Here is a 27,061-nt window from a genome sequence, read left to right on the forward strand (position 1 = left end):
CATTCTTCGTAAGGGGCATTGATATACTTCCACGTATTAGATGCACACTCATATATTTCAAGTTTATAATCGTGTTCGTAATAATAATGATACCCAAATAACTTGTAACTTATTTCGGATCTATTACTATCGTATCCTATCCCACATAACTTAAATCGAATATTTTTGGTCATAATTTGTCGACCGCGTCTCAACAGCGGGTTCCAAACGGCAGTCCTGTTACAGAAAAGATCACAAATCAACAACCCATAGCAATAATGTTGATCATAAAGAAAATATGAGTAAACTTAAGAATGTAAATTGTAGTAAATGTAAAATGAGGTTGTTTGGTGAGTGGAGTATCATGCTCACATATCATGCACTATCATTTCTTTATTTAATTAGTGTATGGGAGCCTTTCCTTAATGCAAGAGAGCCCCTCCTTAGTGCAAGAGAGCCTCATTTAGTGCATGGGAGCCTCTTTATTTTTGGCTCCCCATTTGATGTATATATAGCTACTCTTGATACATGAAACAATCAAGCAATTCAATTCTTTCTTTCTCATTATCTTTCAAGAAAGTCTCTCATTATTCTCCATGTTCTTCATTTAATTTCTCTTATCTTTCTTAATTCTCATAAAATCTCATGGTATCAGAGCTACAAGCTCTTGCACCCTAAATCTTCCGCAATCTTTCGATCTTTCACTTTGTTTCTATTTATTTATTTTTTTTTTCTTAAAAAAAATTGTTCTTCTCATTGTGCTTGAGCTGTTCTTAATGGATTCTGGAGGAAATCCAAAGATGGTTGTGATTCCAGTTACTCTCAAGGGAGCTAACTACTTACTTTGGGCAAGGCTAACTAAGACAGCTCTTGGAGGCAGAGGTCTCTGAGAAATTGTTGAAGAAGACAGAGGCCTTAAGAAGAAGACTATCCTAGGAGAGGATGGTAAGGAGATAGTGGTGGCTGAAGCTGGTGATAAGAAAAGAGTTCAAGAAGATCTCATGGTGTTATCTATCATCCACAACAGTCTTGAACCCTCAATCTTGGAAGCTTACTCCTACTGTGAAACTTCTAAAGATCTGTGGGATACGCTTCAAAAGGTGTTTGGAAATGTCTCCAACATCAGAAGAGTGTTTGAAGTCAAGAGGGCTATCAACAACTTGTGTCAAGAGGATACTGAGTTTGATAAACACTTTGGAAAGTTTAGGTCTTTGTGGGCTGAACTAGAGATGTTGAGGCAAAGTACTTTGGATCCTGAAGTACTGAACCAGAGAAGAGAGCAAGATAAGGTCTTTGCGCTTCTCTTCACTCTCAACCCCGGGTATAATGACTTGATCAAAAACATCCTAAGAGGACAGGAGCTCCCATCTCTAGATGAAGTGTGCTCTCAGATCCAAAAGGAGCAAGGATCAGTTGGGCTCTTTGGGAGAAAGGGAGAGCTCATCATGGTAAATCAAGCTGAAGGGGCAGAGACCAAACCAGAAGGCGTAGCTAACAAAGGGTACTACAAACCAGAAGATAAGAAGATTTGGGTGTGTGATCACTGTAAGAAGAAGAGTCATGGCAAAGACAAATGCTGGATCCTCCATCCACACCTCAAACCTCAGAAATTCTGGACTCCATATGCAGATGCAAGGGCAAACTTCTCTGGTGAAGTAGGAGGGCCATCTACTCCTAAGCGCACTAATGGTGCTAGTGAAGGAAAGACACTGTCTTTCAGCGGCTGCTCAGCTGTGAGAACTACACAAGATGAATCTATCAAGATGTCAGACCTATAGGCCCTCATCAAAACTCTAAAAGATTCTGGTAACACACTTGGTATTTCCCTTAGTGCATCATATAAACCGCCTAGAGTTCTGGTTACTTCTCTACAAGCATCTCATTCATCTAGTGGTATTAAGCCTTTAGTCATAGACTCAGGAGCCTCTCACCACATGATTAGTGATGCTAGGTTAATTAGTAATGTAGAACCTGTATTAGGTAATGTAATGATTGCAAATGGAGATAAAATACCAATTAAAGGTGTAGAAACTCTTAAGCTATTTGAAAAAGATACAAAAGCATTTTACATGCCATCTTTTGCATCAAATTTATTATCTGTTAAAAGAGTTACCACTGATTTAAATTGTAATGTGATTTTCAGTCCTAATGAGGTTATTTTTCAGGATATTGAGACTCTTAAGTTGATTGGGAAGGGTGTTACAAAGGATGACTTGTACCTACTTGAAGACACCAAGACTGTTTCAAATTTATCTTCAGCTTTCAGTTCAATTCCTGCTTTAGATAAAAGTGTTTTATGGCATGCTAGGCTAGGTCATCCCCATTCTCGTGCACTAAACCTGCTGCTTCCTGATATTTCCTTTAAAAATGATGACTGTGAAGCATGTATCCTAGGCAAACATTGCAAGACTGTGTTTCCTAAGTCATCTACTATCTATGAAAACTGCTTTGATCTTATACACTCTGATGTTTGGACTGCACCATGCATATCTAGGGAGAATCATGGATATTTTGTCACTTTTATTGATTAAAAATCAAAATATACTTGGCTAACTATGATTCAAACTAAAGATAGAGTGCTAGATGCTTTTATTAATTTCCAGAACCACATAACTAACCAATTTAATGTTAAGATCAAAGTATTTAGGTCAGATAATGGGGGGGGGTGGGGAGTATACAAGCAATGCTTTCAAAAATTACCTAGCCAAGAATGAGATCATACACCAAACCAGTTGTCCATACACACCACAACAAAATGGTGTAGCAGAGAGGAAGAACAGACACCTCATGGAAGTGGCAAGATCTATGATGTTCCAGACTAATGTACCTAAGCAGTTCTGGAGTGATGCGGTCATGACAACATGCTACCTCATCAACAGAACACCAACAAGGGTGCTAGATGATCTCACGCCATATGAGGTACTAAACAATAGAAAACCATCTATTGATCACTTTCGTGTGTTTGGTTGCTTGTGTTATGTTTTGCAGCCAATGGAGCAAAGAAATAAGCTTGAGGCTAGAAGTACTAAGGCTGTGTTCCTTGGTTATTCTTCAACCCAAAAAGGCTACAAGTGCTATGACCCAGACATGAGAAGGGTACTGGTCTCGAGATATGTAAAGTTTGTGGAATCAAGGGGATATTATGAAGAGAAGAGTTGGGATAAGCTTAAGGACATCTCTCAATCATCTTCTGATAGGGCAAACAATCTGAGGCGTATAATGGAGAGTCTTGGCATCAATATGGCTCAACCATCAGAGACTGGAACTGATCAAGAGGATACACAAGTTCCAAGGACTGTGATTGAAGTGGTTGATCACGCTGGAGACAATCCCCATCCTGATCCTGATGGGGGGAGACAAGATGATACACATACTGGTCAGGATCATGATCAGGATGAGAAACAACAAGAAGAGACAGTGGAGGAACCGCACACCAAGGTCACTGAGGTACATTTAGGTGGAGATGAACATGAGCAGCATGTTACTGAAGAAGTCCAGTCACTTAGGAGAAGTACAAGGGAGAGAAAGTCTGCCTCAAACTGGATCAACAAAAAAATTTACTTCAACAACCAAGCAGTAGCTCATCCTATACAAGCAGTATGTTCTCTTGCTCACTATCCCACAGAGCATCAAGCTTTCATCACCAACATAGATAAAGAGTACATTCCAAGGTCTTATGAAGAAGCAATGGTAGATGATGAATGGAGAGCATCCGTCGAGGATGAGGTCAATGCCATGATCAGAAATGACACTTGGTATGAAACTGAACTCCCCAAAGGCAAGAGAGCAGTGACAAGCCGCATGATACACACTATCAAGTACTTAGCAAATGGAAAACCAGAAAGAAAGAAGACAAGGCTGGTAGCAAGGGGATATACTCAGATGTATGGAGAGGATTATTTGGATACTTTTGCACCAGTGGCCAAGCTTCACACCATAAGGATCATTGTCTCATTGGCTGTCAACCTAGAGTGGGACTTATGGCAGATGGATGTGAAGAATGCTTTTCTTCAAGGAGAACTGGAGGATGAAGTCTACATGAGACCACCACCAGGGCTTGAAAACTTTGTCAAACCAGGGAATGTGCTGAGGCTAAAGAAAGCAATCTATGGATTAAAGCAATCACCAAGAGCATGGTACCACAAGCTGAGTACAACTCTTAATGGAAGAGGATTCATCAAGTCTGAAGCTGATCACACTCTATTCACCCTCACATCTCAGCGTGGGATTATAGTCATATTGATCTATGTGGATGATATTATCATTACCGGAAGTGATAAGGAAGGTATCATCTTAACTAAAGCCTTTCTTAATTCTTCTTTTGATATTAAAGACTTGGGTGAGCTAAAGTACTTTCTAGGGATTGAGATATGCCGATCTAAAGAGGGGTTATTCCTATCTCAAAGAAAGAACACACTTGATTTGTTGAGTGAGGCAGGTGATCTTGGAGAAAAGAAAGCAAAGACCCCACTGGAAGATGGTTACAAAGTGCTGCGACAGGGGGAGTTTGAAAACAAGCCCTTTGGAGATGAGAAGCAGTACAGAAGAATGGTGGGAAAGCTCATCTACCTCATAATTACAAGACCTGATATTTGCTTTGCTGTGAACCAAGTAAGCCAGCAAATGCAGGCGCCAAAGATTCACCATTGGAACATGGTGGAAAGGATATTAAGGTACCTAAGAGAGGCACCAGGCCAAGGAGTTTGGATGGGATGCAACAAGAGTACTAAAATAGTGGGATATTGTGATGCTGATTGGGCAGGAGATAGAGTTGATAGGAGATCAACCACTGGATATTGCACATTTATTGGTGGCAACCTTGTGACTTGGAAGAGCAAGAAGCAGAAAGTAGTGTCATGTTCAAGTGCTGAAGCAGAATATAGAGCTATGAGAAATCTCACAAGTGAACTGATATGGATCAAGGGGCTGCTTAAAGACCTGGGGTTTGAGACTACAACACCAATCACTATGCACTGTGATAATCAGGCTGCCATACACATCGCTAGCAACTCAGTCTTTCATGAGAGGACTAAACACTTTGAAGTAGATTGTCACAAGGTGAGGCAAGCTGTGGAACAGAAAATCATCCTCCCTTGTTACACAAGAAGTGAAGATCAGCTGGCTGACATCTTTACCAAGGCTGCAAGCACTAAGGTTTGTGAATTCATACATTCTAAGTTGGGACTTGTGGATCTCCCATCACACTGATCCTTAGCCATGAAGTGATCTACTCTTTTTCCTTAGCTTGGCTTTTATCCCATGTGGTTTTTCCAAGCTAAAGGTTTTAATGAGGGAATGCTTCATGGTTTCAAAGCTTGATACCTACCTGTGTCAAGCTTGAGGGGGAGTGTTGATCATAAAGCAAATATGAGTAAACTTAAGAATGTAAATTGTAGTAAATGTAAAATGAGGTTGTTTGATGAGTGGAGTATCATGCCCACATATCATGCACTATCATTTCTTTATTTAGTTAGTGTATGGGAGCCTCTCCTTAATGCAAGGGAGCCTCTCCTTAGTGCAAGAGAGCATCATTTAGTGCATGGGAACCTCTTTGTTTTTGGCTCCCCATTTGATGTATATATAGGTACTCTTGATACATGAAACAATCAAGCAATTCAATTCTTTCTTTCTCATTATCTTTCAAGAAAGTCTCTCATTATTCTCCATGTTCTTCATTTAATTTCTCTTATCTTTCTTAATTCTCATAAAATCTCAAATAAGTGGTGCTGAAAGGAGTCATATATAACACACATGGAATATCTACAGAAATTTGATGCATCTGTATTGCTAGATCATCAAGATTAACATCTATTAAAAAGATCTTGTTTTGGTCAAATAAGACGAATTGTGGACATGCATGATCCAATTGGGTCTTGATGAATCTTTTATCATGGAAAAGATCATACCACTGTTTGCAAACAACTCTAAATCTAACAAGACTTTTTGGTGGTACCCGAGAGAGGATCTCTTCCACTAACTCGCATGGAAGATTCCCCAAAGCCATTATGTGAACGCAAGCCCTCTGCTCGTTGGCTCCCTCCCTAGGGAGTGGAGTCAATGTAAGCAGAGGTGGGGAAGGGTAAACGAACAAGTCTGCAAGTTTGTGGGTTGTCATGAAGCTGCTTTGAAACAACATGCGAGTAGTGAAAATGAGAATGATGTCATGAAGGTGGCCCATGACATCTTTTCTAATGACTACAATGCAAAGTTCTCCCTTGAACATTGTTGGAGGGAGCTCCGTTTTGATCAAAAATGGAGATCACACTCTTCCTCGCGTGATGGTGCAAAGGAGAAAAGGAAGGAGCCAGGAGAGGAGGTAGCTGGTGAGGAAGAAGTCAGGCCTCCGGGTGTTAAGGCTAGCAAAGCAGCCAAACGGAAGAAGCACGTCAATGAAGCCGCCTTTGACCAGATTGAGAGCATTTTAGCGGAGAAAAAGAACATCTCCCGCCAGAAACTCCTTGGTAGGTTACTAGCAAAGAATTCAGATACACTTTCTGATCAAGAAATGGCTCTAAAAAACAAACTCATATCTGAAATGCTTTAACTTGGTGAGTGGAATTAATTTTATGAGTTTAATCTTCTTAAAACTTTTTTTAATTAGTTAATGAGTTTGTCTTTCTAGAATTAGTTAATGACTTTGCCTTGCTTTCTTCTGTCTTGCTTTGTATATGCTTTCTTTTGTCTTGCTTTGTATATGTTTTAATAAAGTAAACTGATAAAGTGTGTATATGCTTTTCATTGCAGGTCACGGGTTCCTGGAGGAGGATGTGTGTGGACGTGGATGGTTGTAGGTCTCGCTTGCTTTATGTATGATTGTAATGTTGTTGCTTGTACTAGTAGGTTATGTCACGGGAGAGTGTAGTATTTTGTTAGTTTCTACCCTCAGTTTAGGACCTTCGGATATTATGGGTGTATGTACCCTTCGAATATGTATGATAGTCACGGGTGTATGTACCCAAGACTTGTCTTTTCTACTCACGGGTGGTATGTACCCGAGCTACTTGCTTCATGTCTCTCAATATATAAAAACTATGTCTTTAAGTTGTTTCAAGCATTCTTCTTATCAATATAAAAACTATGTCTTTAAGTTGTTTCAAGCATTCTTCTTATCAGTTTCATTTGATAAAACTGTTACCAATATCCATGTTCTTTCTATTACCACTAGAATCTTATTAGGATCACCACACATCACAAGAATCACCACGAGATTCACCACAACAATCACCAATCACCACGCCAATCACCACGAGAATCAGCACAACAATCACCAATCACCACGAGAATCACCACAACAATCACCAATCACCACGAGAATCACCACAACGATCAACACAGCTGGTTGATTGATCTCACCAGGATCACCACACTTGATTCATTCATCTTACCATCGAGCTCCACACTTGGTTACATTCATCTCAACCTATACTTTTCATCAACCATAGAGGTAAGTAACAAACAAAATTATATGTTTAATAATAGATGAAAAAACTTAAGAAAAAGAGAATAATAAGTTTAAAAATACTTTAAAAATTATAAAGATGATATAGATATCATCTTAGACGGAACAAAAAAATAATCTTGTCAAATATGAAACCCTACTGCATAAAAAAATATTGATAAGGATAAATTAGAAAAAAAATTAAGAAAAAGAGAATAATAAGTTTAAAATTATTTTAAAAATTATAAAGATGATATACATATCATCTTAGACGGGAAAAAAATAATCTTGTCAAATATGAAACCCTAATGAAGAAAAACAAATTGATAAGGAAAAATTAAAGAAAATTAAGAAAAAAAGAATTGTAAGGTTAAAAATGATAGACATACCATATAGAAGAGAAAAAAAAATGAAATTATAAGTTTAATGAAAATAAAAACTGATTTATAACTCCCTCCCTATTGCTTTTTGCAGGAAAAAAAATAAAAAAATATCATCAACAATGTCATCATCATCAAGTGATGAAGCAGATGAAGTTTTTGATGAATTCGTCGATGGTCACCCCAACAAGTCCAAAAGACGGGCTTATATCGAAAGAGCTCGGGAACAAGGACACAATCAGCTGTGGAACGATTATTTCAATGATAATCCTACATACCCACCAGAAATGTTTAGGAGGCGTTTTCGAATGAACAAATCATTGTTCCTTCGCATTGTGGAACGTATAAGTAATGAAGTTCCATACTTTCAGCAAAGAAGAGATGTTGCCGGAAGGAACGGGCTATCTCCACTTCAAAAGTGTACGGCAGCGATACGTATGCTCGCATATGGTCAGTCAGGAGATACATATGACGAATATCTCCGACTTGGTGACAGTACAACACGTTTATGTTTGGAAAATTTCACTGATGCAATAATACTATTGTTTGGAGATGAATATCTACGAAGCCCTACAGCCGAGGATCTTCAACGATTACTCGATGTTGGAGAGGTACGGGGGTTTCCGGGAATGATAGGCAGCATCGACTGTATGCATTGGTAGTGGAAAAACTGCCCAACGGCTTGGAAAGGTCAGTTCACGCGGGGTTCAGGAAAGCCGACAATTGTCTTAGAAGCCGTGGCATCACAAGATCTTTGGATATGGCACGCATTTTTCGGCTTACCAGGTACACTCAACGATATCAATGTTCTTGATCGGTCACCTGTTTTTGATGACATCTTACATGGTCGAGCGCCTAAAGTTAAGTTCAAGGTCAACAACCACACTTATCGTATGGCCTACTATCTTACTGACGGAATTTATCCAAACTGGTCAACATTTATCCAATCCATCCCACTTACTCAAGGTCCTAAAGCCGAGAAATTTGCACAAAAGCAAGAATCCGCCAGAAAAGATGTCGAACGGGCTTTTGGAGTATTACAGTCGAGGTTTGCAATTGTTAAAAACCCAGCTCTACAATGGGACAAGGAAAAGATAGGTAAGATAATGAGAACTTGTGTCATATTGCACAATATGATAGTAGAGAACGAACGACACAGATACGCTCAAATAAATACTTCTGAGTTCGAATCAGGAGAGTCAAGCAGAAGTTCAAAGGTGACAAGCAGAGAAAGTATTCAAGCTGGTGATATGTTAGGCATGCGCAGAGAAGTTCGAGATCAAGAGAAGCATGCTCGTTTGAAAGCTGATTTAATGAAAAATATTTGGCAAAAGTTTGGTGATGAAGATGAATAAGCTTTGTATATTTTTCAATTTTTCAATTTATGTAATCTACTCTTTTAATGTTTTGAATAAATAGTTTTCACAAATTTAATAATATTTTTAATATTTTATTCATGTATTCTGAATAATTTGAATTAAAAAAAAATATTATTATTTTAGTCTTATGAACTCTTTCTTCAGGTTCACCAATGCAGAAAAAGACAAATACAGGTTCATAACTATTCATGGACCCACAAAAAAATATTAAAAAAATCATGTGAACCCCAAAGAGGGTTCACCAATGCTCATGCTCTAAGAGGCCAGAGAGAGGTAAGGAAAGATAGTGTTTTTGGTTAGATAGTGTTTTTGTGTTTTTTATGGTTATAGGAGCAAATTTCCCTTAAAAAAATCAAATTTAGAGTAAAATAAATCTAGAAAGAGAGAGGGAGAGGAAGTTGAAGAAGGAATCAAATGCCCATATACTGTTAGCTGTAAAAAAGAATTCTCAAATACTCTTTTTTTTTTAATTTTAGGTGTTTTCCTATGCCATGTAAAGTATAACAAACATAAAAGAAAAAACTATAGTGCAGTTCTATATTTATGTCATTACTGCTACAGAATCTAAACCTATAGTTGATGACTTATTATTCAGATTATTATTTGCTACTTACGAAACTAAAATTATACATACATGTAAATTAGACGATGCTAAAAAGTAACTAAAACCATAAATTTAACAAATAGAAGAAGCTCAATTGATCAGATAAAATCTAATTCTGATTCTGTATATGATTAATATGAATATAATTTTTTAAAGGAATGAAAGTCTTTGCTTGGTCAATTATATCTTTCGCATGCAGCACATAATATATAGCTAAAATATCAGCACATATATCACTCTGGTAGAGTCCTCACACTAATGTATCATAAATTGTGTGTAGAATATGCATGTGTACGTAGGTAGAACGTTTGGTCGTCGACGTACCTTTTCCTGGTATTAACTTTTTAGCAGACATATACAATGTATTGTCAATAATTTGGTGTAACTAAAACAAAATAAAATTGCCAAACGTTATCGCCAATAAAGGATGTGTTTCTCTTATTTGCTTAACTTAAAAGTATAACAAATATAGAAAAAAACTATAGTGCAGTTCTATATTTATCTCATTGCTGCTAAAGAATCTTTAACCTATAGCTGATGACTTATTATTCAGATTATTATATTTGCTACTTATTACGAAATTAAACGATGCCAAAAAGTAACTAAAACCATAAAGTTAACATATATAAGAACTCTATTGATCATATAAAATCTAATTTTGATTTTCTCTATGATGAATATTAATTTTTAAAAGAAAAAACCGAAACTGAACAAAAATGAAAGCCTTTGCTTGGTTAATTATATCTTTCGCATGCAGTACATAATATATAGCTAAAATATCAGCACATATATCACTTTTAGGCTAATCACTCTGGTAGAGTCCTCACCTTGTTTTAATTGGTCACCCTAATGTATCATAAATTGTGTGTAGGATATGCATGTGTACGTAGATAGAACGTTTGGTCGTCGACGTACCTTTACCTGGTATTAACTTTTTAGCAGACATATACAATGAATTGTCAATAATTTGTTGTAACTAAAACAAAATAAAATTGCCAAACGTTATCGCCAATAAAGGATGTGTTTCTCTTATTTCCTTAACTTAAAATCTTAAAAGTATAACAAATATAGAAAAAAACTATAGTGCAGTTCTATATTTATCTCATTGCTGTTAAAGAATCTAAAACTATAGCTGATGACTTATTAAACAGATTATTATATTTGCTACTTATTACGAAATTAAACGATGCCAAAAAGTAACTAAAACAAGAGGTGGCCTTTAGTTTCAATGGAGGAAAAGATTCCACTGTAAGTTCAAATCTTTAAAAGTTTCGCCGTTATCTCTCGACGTTGCTATGGCGCGTCTCCCACCACGAGCACCAGATCTGGTCTCGTCTCCTCTCTACGAATTCAGCGAACTAAACAATCTCTCAGTTGTACTCTGCTCTCTGACATGGATCTCAAGCCTCCGGACGGTGAGATCGAAGCTACGTCGACCGTAACCACTAACTGCTCCTTGCCAGCCTCCTCCTCTCCAGTGAATAACAGCCTCTCTGTGAAATCGTCATCTCTCAATGCTGAGATTATGATGGGTGAAGCTCCGATTCAAACAAATACTGCTTCGATTGTAGATCCCCTTCTTTGTGACGATGAGCTCTCCAACGCTCCTCTTGGAATCACCGATCAGTCAACTGCTATCACTGAAGCATCATCGCCACTGGTAGACTCAGATATAGTTCCTCTCACTGATGAGGAATCTGAACTATCTTCTAACCCACCAAATGCTTTCATACCATCGATTGGAGCATGGGCTAAACCTCTTGCATTTGCACCGCCTCCTACTCCACCAACACCAGCAACGCCGTCGGGTTTTGACCCGCAATATCTCTACAACTTACTTGACTCTTTCTGGCCAACTCTAAATGATGGAATTGGGAAAAATCAGAAGAAAAGAGACCAACGAGCTGCTGTTCGAGAGTTTCCACTCGCTCCTGTTCCAAAAATTCCTGTTCCGGAACTTAAAGATGATGGAAGCTTGAGGTTTCCATGGGCTGCTAGAATGAATCCTGCTACAAGAAATCTTTATCGAGCGGCTAATCCTACCTTCCGACTTGACGGAACTCCTCAGGTTACCATCCCTTCTCAGGTTCTTAGTTTAGGACCAGAAAATAAAAGAGAGTATCTGATTGGCCAGTTTCATCGTTGCTCTCTACCTCCTGGAGGTTTGATTCATGCTGTAGTAAATAGGCTGTGGGGAAGAAGTTGCAGAATAGGATGTCGTAAGCTTAGCGAGTCATCTTATATGTTTCACATTCCTCATGATTCAACTCGAGAATGGGTAGTTCAGAGAGGTGTATGGCATGTTGACGACTGTTTGTTATTTGTTTCGCCTTGGAAATCAGTAAATTCGCTCAAAGTCCCTGAAGTATCAACTATCCCGGTTTGGGTAAACTTAAAGAATGTTCCAGATTGTTGTTATTCAAGATTAGGTCTCAGTCATGTAGCATCAGGACTTGGTGAGCCTATGCAAACACACAAACCGCGCCTTGATCCGACTTGCTTGGGGGAAGCAAAGGTTTTAGTTGAAGTAGAGCTTGACAAACCCTTTCCTAAGCAAATTGTCTTAGATGACAAACAAGGTAATATATTCTTGGTAGATGTTGAGTATACTTGGATTCCGAGTACTTGTGGTAGATGTGGACACTTAGGACATAAAGAGAAAAGATGTCTACTCCCAGCTGTCCAAAAGAATGAGGAAACACTTCCAGTGAATGAGGTGATGAATGAAGATCGAGGGGTTGGGTCGGATAAGGAACAAGCTCAGGTCTATGCTGCATCGGAAAAAGAGGTGGTACAAGTTGAAGATTCTGAAGCAAATTTGGATTTAGCTTCTACTGATCAAATTTTAGAACCCACTAATGTGACAGAGATTGAAGAGTTGCAATCACAAAAGGGTGTTGAGCTTAAGGCTCTTTCAACGCCGGTACACTTTCTCGTCCATTCTAAGGAAACTATAGCCATTGGCTCCAATTCTCAATTCACTACATCACCATTAGCAGGTACTGCTCCTGCTCCGGCTGAACCAACTATTATGGAAGAAATTCCATCTCATATTATTGTTTCCGAGACCAGTTTGGAATCAGGAGGCAATTCATTGGCCTTTATGTACACACCTACGCATGGCAGCCCTTTTCACAATGCTATTGAGCAATTCAATGTTCATGATGTTGGAGATGGGTTAATGAGTGATGCTACGGCAAATCTCAACATGTCAAGAGGTGGGAGGCCAATAAAACCAAGTCAAAAATATCAAGATAAGGATTGGATCAAGATACAAGGGAAAGGTAAGCGAGGTCGTCGAGGCCGTGGATACCACACTCCCTAGTGTTTCCTTCTTTCTTATCTTGTTTTATTAAGCTTATGTCCATAAGTTTCTATTTTCTAAGTTATTGCTTAGCTCAATATGAGATTGTTTCTCATCATGCTCTCTAAAACTTTATGGTTTCAAAACCATACCTTGTATGTTTTATGTTTTTAATTTGAATGCCCATTTTCAAAAAAAAAAAAAGTAACTAAAACCATAAAGTTAACATATATAAGAACTCTATTGATCATATAAAATCTAATTTTGATTTTCTCTATAAATGAATATTTATTTTTAAAAGAAAAAACCGAAACTGAACAAAAATGAAAGCCTTTGCTTGGTTAATTATATCTTTCGCATGCAGTACATAATATATAGCTAAAATATCAGCACATATATCACCTTTAGGCTAATCACTCTGGTAGAGTCCTCACCTTGTTTTAATTGGTCACCCTAATGTATCATAAATTGTGTGTAGGATATGCATGTGTACGTAGATATAACGTTTGGTCGTCGACGTACCTTTTCCTGGTATTAACTTTTTAGCAGACGTTATCGCCAATAAATGCTTTGTTTCTCTTATTTCCTTAACTTATAAAAAAGATAACAAATATAGAAAAAACTATAGTCAATTCTATATTTTTTCATTACTCAAGAATTAATAAACCTATAGCTGATGACTATATATTATAGTCACCAACGGACGATCATAAAAGGAATCGCATTACTCCCTATAATAGTTCAAAAACAAAAAGACAAAACAAAGTATTATGGAGCACTTACTGAAGTCCCGGGGAAACCGCTTTAATGATGGCGTCTTCAGAGGCCTAAGCGGTGTTTACGTCGGAGACGACGGCGTAAATGTCACTTTCCTTAAGCTTGTGTATGAACACACAAGCGGAGAAACCATAGAGGTGATGCATGGAGTCAGGGCCGGTCCCGAGATTTTGGGGGCCTTAGGCGATATTCATAAAGATTTCATTGAAAAAAAAATTTAAGAAAATTTGGGGGTCTTTTTAAAAAATTTGGGGGGCCTATGTTTATGTAGTTTTTTTCAAAAAATTTGGGGGTCCTAGGCGAATGTTTCATCCGGCTTTGCCCAGGACCGGCCCTGCATGGAGTCGAGATCGGAAACGTCGAAGAGGTATTTTTCTATTAAGTTGTTTTAAATCTAAGTTTAATTTTTTCATGTCGTTGATTATATTATTTTCAAATCATCTACAGTTTGAGTTTTCGTATCCGGAGGAGTATGTTACCTCCTTGGAGTGGACATGCGGGGTCCACTTGACCCTTAGAAGGCTTATATTTCGTACATCAAATGGAAGAACGTCGCGAGCGTTTGGCAATGATCAAGGGGTATTTCCTGAGATCCCAGTTCTCGTAGAGTCTAACAGGGACGAAGCCCCAGCCGTAGTCGGCTTCCGGGGGCGATATGATCATCATGGGATTATTGAGCTGAAAGCATATTTCGGTCCACCGCCGCCAAAAAAGCTGAGAGAAATTGGAGGGCTTGGAGGAGAGGAGTGGGACGATGGCAAACATGAACATGTGAAGACTATTCACATAGGACGAGGAGCAAGTGGCTTGACTATGTTACAAGTCGATTATAAAGACGGCACAACCCTTGTACAAGGAGATCGTCATGGGATGGTAACTCTGTCCAAAGACACGGTATGTTCTAAACTCATGATTTAAATAATAACCTAGGTTGAATAAATTCTTTAAACCGGATATCATCTACCAATTAAGCTTAATATTTTTGTTGTAAAAGTCATAAGAAACTTGTTTAAGGATATATATTTATAGCGTGTGTGTGTTTTCTTGATATTTATGTAACAATCTAGGCTGAAATTATTTTTTTTATAAACCAAATTTAAGATCTTACTTGACCAATTAACCTTTTATTACATTTGTTGTTGTTTGAGTTTGTTAAAGAATGACCATAAGAGGTGAAATTCTTGCTCATGCTTATTGACTCTCTCTCTCTCTTATCGATCGATCTGCTGACAAACTCCCATAACTCACAGTCTAAAATCTTGGTAATTTTGCAGTTTGAAATCCCATACGAGACGGACCATCTAGTCACGGTGGAGGTTTACCGCAACAAAGTGGGGAGAGAGGACGAGTGCATCAGCGCACTAAGATTCAAGACCCGCAACGGCCTCGTTTCTGAGATGTACGGAGTGGCGTCGGGAGAAATGCATTCTCTCACGGGGCACAAAATCGTAGGATTTTTCGGACGGTCCGGCGTGAAGTCACTACATAGCATTGGAGTCAGAGTGTCATATCCGCCAATTCCGGAGTTTCAAGGAGAATGGGTTGAGGTAAAGTACTAAACCCAATAGGAGCGTCATTTTTTTTCTTTTTTTTAATTTTCATATACTAATTTAGACTTTCTGTGTCTGTTTAGGTGCATCAGATCGGAGAGATTCCTGTACCAAGGTGTTCGCACGCCATGGCCGTAGTGGGAAAGAAGATATATTCCTTTGGCAGCGAGCTCCCATCTGGCCAAAGCGGAGATAATGACATGCTCGTCTTTGACTACGGTACCTTCAAGTGGTCGAGATCTCCGGCTAGAGGAGACGTTCCAGAGCTATCTCTCCTAGGCTCCGGTTTGGTAGCGATCGGATCAACGCTCTACGTCTTTGGAGGTCAGGATGGTTCGGGCATGCACAGAAGGGACTTCCACTCATTTGACACCACAAGAAGCGAGTGGACGCAGCTTCCTACCAACGAAATCGGTCCTCGGAGCTTCCATTCTATGGCAGCGATAGGTAAAAAGGTGTTTGTCTTTGGTGGGGTGAGTACTACAGGTCTGCAAAAGACACTGTACGTTTACGAAACCGACAGTAAGGTGTGGTCGGAGCTTCCGAGCCCAGGATATTCCTTCCCCGAAAGAGAAGGAGCGGGTCTCCACGTTGTCGGAGGAAAGCTGTGGGTGTTGTATGGGTTCAACGGAGGCATGTTAGATGACGTTCACACCTTTGATCCTGATCAACAAATGTGGACACAAGTGGAAACCTCCGGAGAGAAGCCTTGCCCGAGGAGAGGGTTCGCAAGTGCCGTCGTCACGGGGAATCGAATTCTGATGTTTGGAGGTCAGAGTGCAACGGAACCTGATAATGTCGTGGGTGGGACGTTTTGCCTGAACACGGAGACGTTGAAGTGGGAAGAGATCGATATGTTTAATGGATGGAGCGGACCAACTCCTCGAGCTTGGTGCGCGTCAACTAGTTTCTCCTCTGCAGGTGGGATCGATGGGATGTTGGTATTCGGAGGGAAGCTTCAAACCAGTGCGCTCTGTAATGGCCTTTTCTATTACGAAGTTGTTGGGTGCTCCAACTAAAAGCATTATGCTCTCTATTAATAATATGGTGATGTAGCGTATCCTACGTGGTAACGCTAATTAGACCTTTCGTTTCAAGTGTTGGTGTCTTTGGTTTTTTAAGTGTCTGATAATAATATAGATTTGAGTTCGGAGATATGTTCCAACTCGTACATTATCTATTCTCCTTGGTTTTTAAGCTTTTTATCATTGCGATGCATGTGTTACGCCATTCAAGGATGTGTTTTGGCTTTTAAAGAGTACTACGTACGTACATGATAATGTCTCCCTCCTTGTGCTTGTTCAGTTAACCTGCCTGCCTTTACTCAAGTTGCCTATTTTTTTTTTTTGTCTTAGGCTGAAAGAACGACCATGAGACTGAGAGTTTAGATATTGATTCCTCACCATATCCCTCTCTAAACTCAATCCAAAAATATAAAGCTAATCTCAATGTATTCAACGACTCTCTCTCTATTTATTTCATCATCTTATTACTTCTCAACCTCAAAGACTCCATCTCAGTTACAGTATCTTCTTTAGCTGCCAGCTCAGCAAGTATCAGAGACATGCAGGTTTGATTTTAAATGATTGAAAATTAGAGAGGTGAGAGAGAGAGAGGATTCTCAGAAGGAAGCCGACCGCCCTATCCTGCCATTCTCAGCGTCCTGCAGCCAATTCTCTTAGTGCTCTGGGAGCTGAGCCGTTAAACCTCCGCTTCCATCTACCAGTACTTCACCGGCTCGTTGTCTTCTGGAGAATGCATCGTCTGGAGTGGACTTCACCGGATGCGATGGCCGGACCAGGTCGTGGTCAAACCTGCTTCGTGATAGACTTCTGAGACAGACGTGGCAGGGTGAGCTTCTGACGTGGCTGAGGCAAGGGGGTAAAGCAAAGCCTCGGATTGTACCAGAGGGTATTCTGTTACAGAGTTATGAAGCAACTCAACTATATAAGAAGAGATAAGAGTAAGAGTTGAGACTTTATGCTGATTATGTTGTAAGAGTGAGACGCCATGAGTCTTCCTTCGTCACGATCGCCATGAGATCCTAATCACACTATCAGCTTCTATTTCATCTTGTAATCTCTTTTCTAGCTTGTATTGGTGTTTGAGTGATCAATAAGAAGAGTTCATAGAGTTCTGGATATCAAGACTCTATCACTTCGCCTGTCCTCCTGTCGGAGTCGCCTCTGCGGTGCCTCGGACTGTTCTCCTGTTGCCTGCCTTCTCTACTGTCCTTTGCTGTTTTGTTGCAGGTTCCGGCAACAAGAATTTGCTGTGGGCTGCTGAAACCAAACGTTTGCTCCTCGATTTCAACATTTAGAGCTTTAGTCACTCCTTTGGGTCTGTGATTAAACCTTTGTCTTTTTTACCTTTTTTTGTGCCTCACTAAGGCTCCTCTGCTTTAATTAGCAACTTAGATGCAATAGGTTTTGATTCATCTCAACTGATTGTATCTCCATGTATCATTATTCACTTTGTATCTCCATGTATCATTATTCACTTAATGAAGATTCACATACTTCACAAACAGAAAAAGGTTTGATTTTTTTTTTAAAAATGGAACTTTAAAGTTCTACCATTGATTGGATAATGCATGATCTGATCTATTTAAGGCATGCAAGCTTTAGAAACAGCTTTTAAAGAAAAGCTAGAAACCACTTTTTTCAAGTTTCTACAACAACATCACGTTAGTTTTTCATCTTTTAACCTTTTTGAAAAATATTTTTATTTCCTTAATCAACATTTAACAAAATGAAATTTATATATAAGAACAAAGTTAAAAGAAGTTCAAAGAATATTTGTTTCATTTACGCATTAACGTAGGAAAAAAATTGCTAACTACTATAAACAAATAATTTTTAGTAAAAACATGTTTTTAACATATCTAATACACAAATAATTTATATTAAGAACAATCTTTTATTTTTTCATGAAAATTAAATTAATTATTTAAATTTACTTTATGTAAAATTTGCATGTTTTGTTAATACTCTATTGTTATTATTTTATTAAAAAATTGTGATATATTTTTGTAGTAATTCTATGTTTTTTAAGAAAAAAAGTTATAAGTTAAAAATTTAAAAATAATAGAAAACTAAAATAAATCATTCATAAAAATTTTGGAAAAAGAAAACTCTAAGGAAAATAAAATAAAATTCAGAATCCACTTTTTGTTTTAATTAAATTTGGATTTTTGTTATTAATTTGTATTTAAACATCAAACAAGTAATAAATAAAATATAATAAAATTAAAGCTGAGAAATCATCATTCAAACTATTCTGAAAATTAAAACAACAGTAAAATCAAAATTATTTTTTTTTTTTTAAAATACTTTATTAATTTTTTTTAAAATCAAAAACTAAAAACTAAATTCTGCCATTAGTGTTTCTTCAAGAACTAAAATCTACGGTAAAATCTAAAATGAAAAACTAAAAATAAAAATTCAAAAACTAAAAATCTAAAGCCAAAAAATCAAAAATCTAAAACTAAAATCTAAAAACCAACCAAACAACCACACCTGAGACTTAAAGCATCATTAGAGCATCATTAACCCAAAAACCCACTTTGGATCTTTTAATCATTTTTAAGTATTAAAGTTACTTAAAAGACTCAGTTAAGAGACATTAACATTGGAGTCTCTTATTTAGGGGTGCTTAAAAATTTTTTTTAACAAGAACATATGTAAAAGAAGAACATGAGAAGATATATAAAGTGTTTTAACTAACAAAGTAACTGACTTGAAGGGTAGATTTGCGGTGAGAACACTTGAAGCTAGACTTGTGAAAAGGGACACCATCAGTCCTGAGATTCCTTGGTTTCGGGGTTAAGGAGATATATAAAGTGTTTTAACTAACAAATTTGCATTGCAGTAGTCACATCAGAACAAACCCAAAATCTTTTGAGGTAAACAAATCAGAAAGCTTAAATATACTAAAGAGTCTTCAACAACCATTCAAGTCGAATGTATGGATTACTTATCTATTCTCCATGTACAATTTATGGTTGATACGTTAAAGTAATCTCTCAAAACTGAAAATCGATAGAACCTCTATGTTTCTACCTTGTATAAGAAAAATGTATCCAGAGTTACAGATTGAGAAGCCTTTTTCTTCTCTGTTTTTTTTTTTTTAAATTGTCTTCAGCCTCTGCAAACGAGTTGTACTTTGGCTTGGAAACACGATTATGACATTTGGCTCTGGCAAAGACAACACCAGCAAATAAACCTGCAAAATCAAAATCAACATATACCAATTGAATCTTTCCCACCTTAACTCACAAAGAAAAAGAGAGCATATAAGTGGAGCAGAACGTTTTACTTACCAAAAAGTATGCTGAACAAATTTGGGAGACTGAGAGGGACATCAAAGAGTACAAGACCAGATAATGATATCGGAACCTTGTTTAATGAACCCACCAGACTGGCCACATAATAGGAATAACATCATACAGTTATCAGCCACTTACAAATGAAATATTATAAGGGAATGTTTCTTTCTGTAATCGGAAAAGAGAGATACATGTACGTTGTGGGTCCGGTTTGATGCAAGAACCACATCGAAGTGAAGCTTATGGCCAAACCAAGGAAGCCGCTTGCTGTTTCTGTTACGACTACCCAAAACATTGCATCTCGCGTCACCTCCCTGCCAAAGTGTAAAACACAAAATGTAATTACATCAAAGGCAATATCTATCATCAAACACTTGAAGCAAGACTTGTGAAAAGCCAAAGTGTAAAACACCTTTTAGTTTCTGACAGACACAAAATGAAACTCTAACTAATAACAGTTAGAAGCAAAAGCACTAAACTTGCAATCTCAAACGAAATATAAACCCCCAAAGCTATAACTTTATCAGTCCTGCGATTGCCTTTGATGTAATTCAATAAAAAAGAAGAGCCTTTGCAGCAAATTAAATCCAACAAGAAACAGAGAAAGAAGGCAAAGAACAAAAAACCTGAGCTTTGTTGAAGAAGACTTGGTTCTTCTTATGCATAAGAATCTCAGCTTAATAACCCGACTGCACGGCTCTGAGTTTGTTCTATTTAGCAGAGCACAGCGGATCCGAAAAGGAGATCAGAGAGATGAGCGGCTTAACTGCTCCGGCCTTGGCGATTTTGATGCGATTCTCAGAGCCACCAAGGGAGACGGACTTTGTCACCGTTGTTGCCGTGGAGGAGAGGATGAGAGAGAGAGAGAAGCCGAGCCACTCATGTTTGAACAGCTGTCCATAAGAGACGTCCCTTGAGGAACCAGATTAAGACCATGATCCTCGGCGTCCTAAGGGTCCTAACCCATTTTCGGCCCAAAAATAAATAGAAAATGGTGATAATTTTCCGGGATGGACCTTAACCAAAGTCGATCTTAGCTCGTCCTTCCTTGCCACATGTCGAGTGGAGATGAAGCTGAGAAGTCGTGTAGGGAAAACACGACTTTCTCTTCCCAAATCGATCTCACCATCTTCGATTCTCTCTCGACGGCGACGCTTGTGGCGATTAAGTTCACCGACGATTTCACCTAGAATCTCTCCCGGATCCCTCACGAGTCTATCCCGAGTCTGTCTCCAACCTCATTCTCCGCCGATTTCAATCTAAAAGGTATGTGTTCCTCTTTCGTTTTCAAATCCTTACGATATCGTTGTCGATCTAGTTCCTCCGCATGTTGGTTTCGTAGATTATTTGTTGTGATGATTTGTTGGGTAGATTAGATTCAGTGTCTCGATCTAGTTCCTCCGAGTCGGGTTTCGTAGATTCTTTTTTGTGATGATATGTTGGGTTGATTAAGTTCAGTTTCATGATCTAGTTCCTTCGCATGTTAGTTTCGTGTGATTCTTTGTTGTGATGATGTGTTGGGTTGATTAAATTCTGTTTCTTTTATTGATGATGATGATCGTTGATGGTTTCTTTGATATTGTTTCGGCGATAGCTTTGTAGTTGATATGGTTTATGTAATTTCTTGTTAGGAAACTTGATAGGTTTTAGATTTGTATTGAAGTTTAGTATATATTATTGCCTCGAATGCTTGTTGTTTTTGATTTTCTTGAACGAAAGTTGATATGTTTGTAGTTCGGATTTGAAGTTACGTATATGAAATTGTGTTCTCTGCTTGTATTGTAGTTCCCTTTGTACCTTATAGCTTATGTAGTTGTAGTTTAATAATAAGTATAGGTGATAGCTTTCTTACTAAAATTTAATGATCCATTAAACTAGAGCTGATACCTTTGTACTTGTAGTTTAGTAATAACATCTGATTAGACATAGGTAGATAATGGTTAGGTGGTTATGGAGTTATTACTTGTTAAAGTTTCTCCTATTAAACCCCATAGAAAACACTTCAGCATTATTATCTCCAAATCGTCTTTCTTTTCTCTTTGCGAACAAGAAAACGTTCCCATTCTCTATAATCTCTTCTGTTCTTCTTCCTATGGCTCCAAGGAATCCATATAGCCAAAACTCAGGTTATGTGGGGCTTCTTCACAACGTACAAAATAATAATGTTAAGGAAAACTTTCCTTATGAAAGTTTTCCTTCCAGTGTTGACATTGGAGCCTCAGAAATGCCTCCATTCAGTTCTCAACAGTCCGAGGCTCCATCCCAACCTCAGGACACACCTGTGGAGCGTATGGTGAGAAGGAAATGGACGCTGGGTGATGACGAGGTTCTGATTAGCGCGTGGCTAAACACATCAAAGGATGTTGTTGTCGGAAATGACCAGAAGTCAAAGACCTTCTGGAAACGCGTAGATGAATACTTTGCAACAACTCTTCATGAGAACATAGAGAATGTTCATTGTAAGCAGAGGTGGCACAGAATCAATGATCAGACGAACAAGTTCTGTGCCGCATTCGCAGCTGCAGAGAGACAAATAACCAGCGGTCAGAGTGAGAATGACGTTCTAAAGGTTGCTCATGAAATCTTCTACTCAGATCAGGGACACAAGTTTACCCTCGAGCACGCGTGGTGTGTCCTGCGCTATGAACAAAAGTGGATAAGCCTGAACACACCTAAGACGGCCGGTTCAAAGGGAAAGGGTGGTGAGGTGAGTTCCCAACCTTCATGCGAACATGTCGGTGAGGTCAGTTCCCAATCTTCTATGCGTCCTGAAGGTATCAAGGCTGCGAAAGCAAGCAGGAATGGTAGTAAGGGAAAGGCTATTGAGGACTATAAGAGCCTTTTGGAGCTCAAGATGGAAGATTTGGCGAGGAAGGAGAAACTGTCGAAGCTGGCGATATTAGACACTCTCCTTACTAAGAAGGATCCACTAAGCGAGAGTGAAGAAACTGTCAAGAACAAGCTGTTGGCCGAACTCTTCTAGTTTTTCAATTCTAAGTTTTTGTCTTGTGTAATATCTATTAAAATGTTGCTTTTGTCTTGGTCTAAGTTTGTGTCTTGTGTTCTATGTTCTAATATGATAATTTCTATGAAGTTCTCATATCAGAGTTTCTGTTTTGTGTTCTATGTTCGTGTATACGTTGATGTTATGTTTGATATAACAATAACTCTGCTTGTTATTTGACATACAAAACTTACGTGTGCTGATTTTATTATTCTCAGGTCATGGGATTGGATTATAGCTACACGCAGCCGTCTGATTCGGAGGAATATGGTTTAGGGATCTCAGCATACAGTGGAAACAGCTCCACAGAAATGAATATACTGCTGGACCAAGCAGAGATAGAAGCCGCGCGCACTACAAAAAAAATCCACATTAATAGCACATTGTTATAGCACGTTTTACTGAACTGCTATCATAAATGAATTTAAAATTTTCGTACTATATAATAGCATTAGATAAACGTTATTGTAAAATTTCACTAAAAAAAACAAAATTTGAGTTTTGGAACCTTATTTTTCAACGAGAGGGAACTAAAAATCAGTTTGGAGCAAACACTTAGAAAAAATTGACAAACTACTTTCCACGGTCTTTTTTTTTTCAATTACTTTCCCCAAACAGTCGATATCTTTTTCTCTTCTCTGGCTTTCTCACCCAAACCTTAAAACTCTATCTCTAGGTTTTATTTATTCTTTCCTCTTCTTCTTCGTTTTTGATTTCAACTGCTGATGTTGGAAAAGTGACAGCGATTCGCATTTCTTCTTCTCTTAGTTTGCAATTTCTTGGTTTAGCAGCTGCGTCGGGTCTGAAATTTCCAGTGGAATATGGGATCGCGTTGGAACAGCAATTGAAGAAAGAAGAAGATGAACTCAGGAAGAATAAGAGAGAAACGGTCAATCTCTTCCAGGTTTGTAACCCAAATCTGATAAAAAAATATTTGTACCGACGAATTGATTCATTGAATTAAACTCAAAGTCGTTTTGTCTCCACAGAGACCGGAACCCTGACTCCGGCATTCCCGGCGATTTGAAATCCGACTCCGACAGCTCACCAGACCGTGACTCTAGGTAAGCATCCTTCTCTATCTGTTCCATCCTCTTTTCATCTCTAGCTAGTCTCTGTTCATCTTCTCATCTCTCTTCTTGGTGCATCAAACAAGATTTGTATGAGGATTCATTAGGACGATGTCACATTTCATTGTGTGTGTTTAGCCACACAAGACCCAGAAATCCTTTCATATTGTCGAGAAAAAAAATTCCCTTTTGATGAATCTCTGCAATTTTTTGGTGTTTGGGATAATCTTGGATTGGTGTAGAGTTCTCAATAGCTAGAGAAAAGATCCCTTTTGACGATGCTAATGGCGGATTAAGCTCTGTCATTCTTATATGGAGATTTTGAACATCCAATCGTCCCTTCTTTGTTCTGTTTCTGTAATGAGGATTCAAGTTTTATGTTTCAGTTCTTTGTGTTAGGTATAATCCTATGTTCAGGCAAGGAGCAGGATAGATTAGCTGAAGGGTTGGGTCACAGTGTAGCTAAGATTATCGTTTGATATTTTCTAACGTAGATATAAGGTTCGAACTTAGAAGAATATGTTACAAATAAAGAGCGCTAATCGTGGTCATTTTTCTGCAGGTACGGAAACTATCCACCTGAAGCAACTTGTGGATATAGTTGCAAGCATAAGAAAACATTGGAGGAGGATCCTTCTGCTTTTGCATTTGATGAAGTTTATGATGACATGAAACACAGAGACATTGTTCCTAAACTGCAAGATCGTCAAGACCTCAAGGTAAATGTTAAACCTTCTTTTTTTAGTGTATCAGTTGATATCCTATTACTCATTTAATTCATGGAGACTTGAAGCTTGTCTGTAAATGTAAATTTGTGTTTGACTAGCTTTTCTCGGCTTTTAGGGATATTATATTTTTCATGATGATGGATTAGTTTTGCTTCATGATGATAGATTAGTTTTGCTTTGTGATGAACTTTAGTGTTGTATGATCAAGAGTTAACCAAAATAAGTTTTGATTGTGATAAGTAGTTGACATGTGTTGCAGGATCTGGTAAAGGGGTTTCAGACACTCCCGTGACGCTCCATATTGCGAATGCAGAGCTTGCTCCAACTCACCCAATCTGTCTAGGTCTGGCACTGAACTGATGAGTTATGTGCAGGCTCCAAAAACTTCACAAGATAAAATGGCTACTGAGCTTCAAGACAAATAGAAAATACTTGCAAATCAGATGATCAAAATGCAAAGTTTTGTCTATTGTTTTTGATTCGTTGTTGATCCTTACCTGTAACATTGTTTTAAGACTGCTATGTTTTTATAAATCAATTTGTATAAATTATGGAATATATTTTTTACCAATTAAAAGGAGGATTAACAAAGGAGTGATATTTATGTTTAAAAATTAAATTATATTTTATATTTATAAAGTTCCTATTTAAATAAATTAAAGATTTTCATATAATTATAGGGTTTGGAGTATAGTGTCTCGGGGTTTAATTAGATTTAAGATTTAAGACTAAACTTTTAGATTAAATTTAAAATTTGAAATTAACTAATGAAAAAAGAGTTTTATAATTTTTAGTTATAGTTTATGGTATATGATAAATTTGGGATATGATATATATAAGTATAGTTTATGGTTTGAGGTTTAAAATTAATATTTGAAATTAAATTTATAAAAATATAAATTTTGAATGAAACTTAAAATCTAAGATTAAAATAAGAAAATATTTAAGTTTTGAGGACTGTGTTTAAGTTTTAGATTTTAGGGTTTAAACCCTAATCCCTAAACATAAACTTTAAAACTTCATTTTTTTCATAATATAACTATAATCTTAAATTTAAATTCAAAATTTAATTATTTTAAAATACAATATATAATTTAAATTCTAAACTTCATACACTAAATCATAAATCTACACCCTAAATCTAATCTCCAAACCCCAAAATTAAACTCTACGTAAAAAGTCATAAATTTAATCTTTTCAATTTAGTAAATCACACAACATCAAAACTCAAATACAAAAATATAGATTTCAAATTTTAATTTATAATATCAAATTAATTAAAGTTTAGCTAATTTAATAATAACTATAAATAAATAAAAAGATAATATGTATTGTTTTTTTGAGCCATTGATTGATTTAGATCAAATGTCCAAAATCATTCTCTCAGCTATCCTCATCCTTTTTTTCTATTGGTTTGGCATGGATCACTTTTTCCACCCTTGGATAATATTGAATCAACGCTCAAGATTAATTGTACTTTTACATTTGTTTTTTAATTATTTTTGAGATCTGAGATCTCGTGTTTGAGAAGAGAGAGAGAGAGTTACAGAAGCGAAAGAGATAGAGAGAGATGGAGTTCGAGATGGTAGAGTTGTGTCGGAGAAGACATGGGAAGGGGCTCGATTCCATCGCACTCCCTTCGATTCCGTCGCACTCCCTTCGATTCCGTTGCAGTCTTCACCACCACCACCATGGTCACCTCTTTCTCTCTCTCTGTCTCTCTCTCTCTCTCTCTCTCTCTGTTTTGATTATGTTTTTCTTTGTGGGCAGAGCTGGTGGTCGTGAGCAGAGGAGACAATACGGTGGTACCCAGGACTGGTATGTCTCTGGTCAAGATCTGCGTTGGCTTCACCTCCTCACCACCACCACAGGTAAACTCACTTCACCTTCCTCTTATATGTTCTCTTGTCATCTTCTTATAAATTTGTGATTAATTTTTATTTTGTTTACAGATTTGTTAAGGAGCAGGGAAGTAAAATCAGTGGTGTGACATAGCGGCGACTTCGGTCAAGCGTGATGCAGCAGTGGTGCAAGCCGGTGGTGGGGTGGTGGTCATGCGGTGGAGATGCGGCGGGGACTGAAGAAGATCGTCTGATTGTAGTTTGGTGGGTGTATAAGGTTTAGTTAGGGTTAATTACTAAACCAATTTGTAACTGTAAACCAATGTAATTGTAAACCAAAATTCAAATAATAAAAATACCAATTTATTATTTTTAGTCAACTTAACCGATTTAATTATAAATTAGTTCTAATTTATGTTTTAAAAAGAAATTAAATATACATTCCGGATAATATATATATATATATATATATATATATATATATAATTCAATGGCACTGAAAATGTATTATCAAGATTCATAGATAAATGCTATTATAATCTTCATTCTATAATAGCAAACTATAAATGTTATGGTAAAAGGTAATAACATCATAGGAGTATTGCTATGATATGTGTATATTTCATAGCATTCTAAAAAAATGCTATCGTAGAAGGGGTACCTATGATGGCTGCCGTATA

General features: G+C 37.5%; 5 protein-coding genes across 6 annotated transcripts; all 5 read left to right on the forward strand.

Moving 5' to 3' along the window:
• The first annotated feature begins 7,919 nt into the window (after positions 1-7,919).
• Positions 7,920-8,459, forward strand: LOC125580046. The gene has a single exon (XM_048744000.1). It carries the CDS (start codon positions 7,920-7,922, stop codon positions 8,457-8,459), a length of 540 nt encoding a protein of 179 aa, XP_048599957.1.
• Positions 8,460-10,957: 2,498 nt separating this feature from the next.
• On the forward strand, positions 10,958-13,264 carry LOC125580913. The gene is made up of 2 exons (XM_048746185.1): positions 10,958-12,703; positions 12,780-13,264. Exons 1-2 carry the CDS (start codon positions 11,174-11,176, stop codon positions 12,960-12,962), a joined length of 1,713 nt encoding a protein of 570 aa, XP_048602142.1. The 5' UTR covers positions 10,958-11,173; the 3' UTR covers positions 12,963-13,264.
• A 590-nt stretch (positions 13,265-13,854) lies between these two features.
• Positions 13,855-16,683, forward strand: LOC106395241 (nitrile-specifier protein 2-like). The gene is made up of 5 exons (XM_048744001.1): positions 13,855-14,044; positions 14,161-14,228; positions 14,309-14,755; positions 15,136-15,408; positions 15,495-16,683. The coding sequence occupies exons 1-5, from the start codon at positions 13,855-13,857 to the stop codon at positions 16,428-16,430; spliced, it is 1,914 nt and encodes a 637-aa protein (XP_048599958.1). The 3' UTR covers positions 16,431-16,683.
• A 5,279-nt stretch (positions 16,684-21,962) lies between these two features.
• LOC111201790 (glutathione S-transferase T3-like) lies at positions 21,963-22,721 on the forward strand. Its single transcript, XM_022694115.1, has one exon. The coding sequence runs from the start codon at positions 21,963-21,965 to the stop codon at positions 22,719-22,721; it is 759 nt and encodes a 252-aa protein (XP_022549836.1).
• Positions 22,722-23,335: 614 nt separating this feature from the next.
• Positions 23,336-25,131, forward strand: BNAC01G44000D. 2 transcript variants are annotated; one of them, XM_013837483.3, is made up of 4 exons: positions 23,336-23,646; positions 23,732-23,806; positions 24,375-24,531; positions 24,784-25,131. In XM_013837483.3, exons 1-4 carry the CDS (start codon positions 23,603-23,605, stop codon positions 24,898-24,900), a joined length of 393 nt encoding a protein of 130 aa, XP_013692937.1. In that variant the 5' UTR covers positions 23,336-23,602; the 3' UTR covers positions 24,901-25,131. The 2 variants fall into 2 exon arrangements, with proteins under 2 accessions (XP_013692937.1, XP_013692938.1); XM_013837484.3 differs by having other exon boundaries at positions 24,800-25,131.
• Positions 25,132-27,061: the final 1,930 nt, after the last annotated feature.

The sequence above is a fragment of the Brassica napus genome, chromosome C1 (genome assembly GCF_020379485.1).
Source record: "Brassica napus cultivar Da-Ae chromosome C1, Da-Ae, whole genome shotgun sequence".
NCBI lineage: Eukaryota > Viridiplantae > Streptophyta > Magnoliopsida > Brassicales > Brassicaceae > Brassica > Brassica napus.